The following is a 5837-nucleotide window of genomic DNA, read 5'->3' as shown; positions in this document are numbered from 1 at the left end:
CTCCGTATACATAGTGTGGGTTGTATCCTGTTTTGGGAAGGTTGAACTAAACTTGTTGTAATTGTATCATCTGTCCCGTTTTAACTGTGATTGTACAATGTACTATTTTGGAGACTTGTTAATGACGTAACTAATCGAAATGAACTGGTGTTATTCACATGACCTCTTGCTGTCAAATTAATGATATGTATTCTTTCTTTATTCATGAGTGAGTTGGGTAGAAGGTAGTGTACATGCTTGCTCATCCGAAGTATCTCGGTTGAGCGACGGTTGCGCTTCCCGAGGTCGAGGCGTGACAATTCACACCATGCGTAGCACAGTGCGACGCATCAGTGCAAATGTGCGTTAGAAATTTGAGAAGTTCAGAGACATGTAGTTTTTGGGTCTAATAGAAAAATACACTAATGCTAGGCATAGTGCGTGGCATAGTACGTAGCATCAGTACAAAATTTTGTTAGATAAGCTAAGTTCAAAGAGTTTACAACCGAGCAAATTGCACTAATGTTACGCACCCTGCGTGGCATAGTGCGACACATGAAGTATAAAAAGTTTGTAGGTTTTCCCACTTCGGTCAAAGAGGGTAGTTTAGTCCAGGTTCATTCCTACTTGGTATAAATACACAAGAAACACATTTTTGAGGGAACTTTTGACCTTCAAACCTTTGGGAGGGCATTAGAGGCTACAAGACACGAGATTCCATCATCTTTCCATCAATTCAAGACGAGAGTTTGGATTGTAAAGTTAGATTGTTTCTTTCTTATTCTTTAATTATAATTGTGATGACTTCCTCTATGATCATGGAGTAATTTCCCTTAGGGTTTGACAGATATGGTATTTTGATAAATATTTGTGGATTTAAACTCTAATTCCTGCTTGAATTCATTTATGGAGTTTTGAATTGTTGAAGTTTTATTCATCCGTTTATTTAATCGAAAGAGGAATATCTTGGTGATTATCTTTGCATTATTTTCTTTGATTCAATTCATTAATTCTCTTAAGTAATCGAAAGAGCTTGTTGAATTGTTTATTGAATCAAGTTAGGAGAATATTCGAGAGACGTTTTTCTTAGGAATAATCCATTAACGCATGCTTGCATACTTCACAATGCTTATATTAGTTCACCTCATAGAATTAAGATTTAATCGAGAGAGGAGTCTTGACAAAAAGTTTGAACTAATTATCGAGTGAACTCATTAGAATTTTTAGAACATTAGAGTGAATTAAACTAGAGCTAAATCCCAAATAGCTATCTTGCACCTATCCTGTCAAACCCTTATTAGTTACATTGATAAGAAACCAACTCTGCGAATTCCAATTCTTTCCTGTTAATTGTCAATTGCTTTATTTTAGTAGTTAAATATAGTTCATAATCCTTTAACTCAATTGTTAATCATCATGAATAGCAATTAACCCAGAAATTACTCAAACATTATTTCAATCCAGTTCCTGTGGAGATGATATTTTACTATACTATCTTTGGTTAGCCAACATTAATTTTGTGTTGTGTTTTGCGCTCGCCAATCACTGTTGTATTATCATACCTGGCCTTGAAGACCCTATCTCAATATATCCAAACTGGAACCCGTTTCAATTATTAAGCATGACGTTGCCGAGGCGAATGGCCCGATCCCATAAGAATGGTGATACTCAATACTGTTGAGGCGAACAACCCGATCCCATAAGAATAGTGTTACCATCATACTGTCAAGGCGAACGACCCGATCCTATAAGAATGGTGTTACCGTACTGCCGAGGCGAACGACCCGATCCCATAAGAGTAGAGAATTTTACCTCGCTCGCGGAAGTACTTGCGACGCAAGAGGACATGGAATTTTCATAGTTATTAAGTATTCCTAAATTTTCCAAAATAAGACGGCTAAGTCGATAATTGAAACTTTATAATCCCTAGTCTCAGCTCTATTCAAGACAGTTAATACGCATGATAAATACAACAGTATAATAAAATTATGATGTGGATCTAAGTCTACCCGGACATATCATGGAATATAGCTACGCACGGAATCTCGTCAGCTCGTGCGTACGTAGCTCCCCACATAAGTAATACACAACAAGATAAACCTAAGGGGATGAGTTCCCTCTTACAAGGTTAGGCAAAAGACTTGCCTCGTTTCCAAGATCGCTTTTGTTCCACTAATCCACTCTAAAAGCCCCAACTCGATGCCGAACAATTCAAAACTAGTCAAATATTATATAATTTAAACAATATATACTCAAAAGTTCATAATTTAGATATTAGAGTAATTATCTAACCCAAATTGAAAAATTCTTAAAATTCTCCCCCGAGCCCACGTGCCAAGATTCCAGAATTCGAAGATAACTATTACCCATAACCTCAGGAACTCAAATATATAATTTTTACTTAATTCCATAACCAATTTTGTGGTCAAATCCTATTTTTACCAAAATCCTAGGTTCTTCACAAATCCCACAAGTTTTCACAATCTTTCCATGTTTAATCTACCTAAAACCCGCATAATTAACTTGAAAATAGGTGGGAGTTACTTACCTTAGGATATTGATGAGAATCCCCCCTCAAATGTGCTCTCAAAATCTCCCAAGACTAAATGAAAATGTGAGAAAAAAGGTTTAAGTCCCGCAATAAAAGCCCTCACTGCCCCCAACGATATCGCACCTGCGACCAAAACAGTCGCACCTGCAGCTCCTCTTCTGCGGAAGAATCATCGCAGGTGTAGTCCTTGCTCAGGCCACCTCTCTTCGCTTCTGCGGACAGGCTCTCGCTTCTGCAGAAAGGACGTCGCACTTGCAAACCGAAGCCTGCTTGCCCTCCTTCGCATCTGCGGATCCTCCATCGCAGAATCGATTTCGCTTATGCGAAAAAATGTCATTTTTGCGGACCACTAGCCGGCCCACTCCCAGCCGCTCCCGCGATCACACGCTCGCTTATGTGAGCTCTCACCTACGGCTAAACCCACGTAGGTGCGAAAGCACCAAAACTGAAGCCACCAGTAGTTTCCCCCATGCCGAAATCGAGTCTGATTCCAATCCGTTTCGCATCCTAGACCACCGGGGCCCATCAAAATATACTCACACATCCATCAACATACTACAGACTCGCTGGCATGATCAAAACACCAAATAACATCTAGAATTACGAATCGAACCCCAAAACACATGAATTCGACAAGAAACTCTAATACTTCTAAATACACTTATGCGCGTCCGATTCCTATCAAATCAACTTGAAATGACGCCAAAGTTTGTGTGCAAGTCATAAATCACCATACAGAACTATTCCCAGGCTCAGAATCCTAAACAGACCTCGATAACACTAAAGTCTACTCCAGACCAAACATAAAGAACTCGAAAAACCTTCAATGCGCCAACTTTTAGTATTAAGCGCCGAAATGCTCCCGGGTCATCCAAAACCCGATCCGAACACACGCCTAAGTCGAAAATTATCATACGAACCTATTGGGATCGTCAAATTCTGGTTCCGAGGTCGTTTACTCAAAACGTTGACTCAAGTCAAACTTAACTAGTATAGGCTACTGTTAAGGAACTAAGTGTTCCGGTTTCAACCCGAACCCTTCCAAACCCAAACTGACCATCCTCGCAAGTCATAAAATAGTAGAAGCATATACGGGGAGTCTTCATTAAGGGAACAGGGATCTAGAAAGCAAAACAACCGTTCGGGTCGTTACATTCTCTACCTCTTAAACAAGCGTTCGTCCTCGAACGGGTCTAGAATCATACCTGTAGTGCTGAAAAAGTGCGGATATCTGCTCATGTCCTCCTCGGCCTCCCAAGTCACTTCCTCGACTAGTTGTCCCCTCCACTGGACCTTCACAACAGCAATCTTCTTGGACCTCAACTGGCAAACCTGCCTGCCAATAATGGCAATTGGCTCCTCTTCATAACCCAAACTCTCATCTAGCTGAACCATGCTATAATGTAGCACGCGCGACCTGTCGGCATGATACTTCCAGAACATAGACACATGGAATACAGTATGAACTCTCGATAGACTGGGACACAAAGCAAGGTCATACAACACCTCAAATGAGCAAATAAACCTTGGGATCAGATTGACCTTCTTCACAAATCTCACGATCCCCTTCATCGACGAAACATTCAAGAGAACCTTCTCGTTCACCATAAATGATAGATCACGTGCCTTCTGATCCATGTAACTCTTCTGTCTGGACTGCTGTGCGAAGTCGCTCCTGAATCAACTTTACCTTTTCCAAGGCCTCCCTCACCAAATTAGTACCATATAACTTAGTCTCGCCGGGCTCAAACCATCCAATGGGCGAATGACATTGCAGACCATATAAAGCCTCAAATGGAGCCATATCGATGCTGGACTGATAACTGTTGTTGTAAGAAAACTCGGCCAAGGGCAAGAATCTATCCCACTAACCTTCAAAGTCAATGGCACTTGCTATGAGCATATCCTTTAGAATCAGAACTGTTCGCTCTGACTGCCCATTGTTCTGCGGATGAAAGGCTATGCTGAGCTCTACCCGAGTACCCAACTCGCTCTGAACTGCTATCCAGAAGTGTGAAGTGAACTGAGGGCCTTTATCAGAAATGATGGAAACAGGCACACCATGCAACCGAACAATTTCCTGAATGTAAATCTAGCCAATCTCTGAAGAATATGTAGTCACAATCGAAATAAAGTGTGCCGACTTGGTCAACCTGTCGACAATGACCCAAACTACATCAAACTTTCTCAAAGTCCACGGCAACCCAACTACGAAGTCCATAGTAGTGCGCTCCCATTTCCACTCAGGTATAACCATCTGCTGAAGTAGGCCACCTGGCCTCTGGTGCTCATACTTAACCTGCTGGCAATTTAGGCACCTCGCTACATACTCAACTATGTCCGTCTTCATCCGCTGCCACCTATAATGTTTCCTCAGGTCGCGATACATCTTCGTAGAACCTGGATGAATAAAATACTGAGCATTGTGTGCCTTCTCTAGAATCTTCTCCCTCGATCCATCCACATTAGGAACACATAGATGATCTTGGAGTCGCAGAACACCATTCTCACAGATAGTAACCTCCTTGGCACCACCCTGTAGTACCGTCTCTCTAAGAACCATTAAGTGCGGATCATCGTACTGACAAGCCTTGATCCACTCAAGTAATGAGGACTGAGCCACTACGCATGCAAGAACTCGACGGGGCTCAGAAATATCCAATCTTACAAGTCTGTTAGCTAAGGACTGAATGTCAAAAGTCAATGGCCTCTCATCTACTGAAATAAATGCCAAACTACCCATACTCTCAGCCTTCCTGCTTAAGGCATATGCAACCACATTCGCCTTTCCCGGATGATAAAGGATGATAATATCATAATCCTTTAGTAACTCAAGCCACCCGCGCTGCCTCAAATTGAGATCCCTCTACTTGAACAAATGTTGCAAGTTGCGATGATCGGTGTAAACCTCACAAAATACCCCATAAAGATAATGCCTCCAAATCTTGAGAGCATGGACTTTCGCAGCCAACTCCAAATCATGTACGGGGTAATTCTTCTTGTGGGGCTTCAGCTGCCGTGAAGCATATGCAATAACTTGCCCCTCCTGTATCAACACATAACCCAGACCAATGCGTGAAGCATCGCAGTACACAGTATACATTCCTAATTGGAAGGCAACACTAACACTGGTGTTGTAGTCAATGCGGCCTTGAGCTTCTGAAAGCTTGCCTCGTAATCATTGAACCATTTGAACGGAGCACCCTTCTGGGTCAATCTAGTCAAAAGTGCTTCAATAGAGAGAAGCCCTCCACAAACCGGCGAAAATAACCTGCTAACCCTAGGAATTTCCTGATCTCGGTCGCTG

The 5837-nt window shown here is 41.9% G+C and overlaps 1 protein-coding gene across 1 annotated transcript; it reads right to left on the bottom strand.

The window, feature by feature from the left end:
* Positions 1-3688: 3688 nt before the first annotated feature.
* On the bottom strand, positions 3689-4334 carry LOC138908103 (uncharacterized). The gene is made up of 3 exons (XM_070198743.1): positions 4221-4334; positions 4056-4123; positions 3689-3947 (listed from the first exon to the last, which is right to left on the bottom strand). Exons 1-3 carry the CDS (start codon positions 4332-4334, stop codon positions 3689-3691), a joined length of 441 nt encoding a protein of 146 aa, XP_070054844.1.
* Between the last annotated feature and the right edge of the window lie 1503 nt (positions 4335-5837).

The sequence above is a fragment of the Nicotiana tomentosiformis genome, chromosome 3 (assembly GCF_000390325.3).
Source record: "Nicotiana tomentosiformis chromosome 3, ASM39032v3, whole genome shotgun sequence".
Classification (NCBI taxonomy): Eukaryota; Viridiplantae; Streptophyta; class Magnoliopsida; order Solanales; family Solanaceae; genus Nicotiana; species Nicotiana tomentosiformis.
The sequence above is the reverse complement of the archived record's forward strand: the minus strand, read 5'-3'. Positions and strand labels throughout refer to the sequence as shown.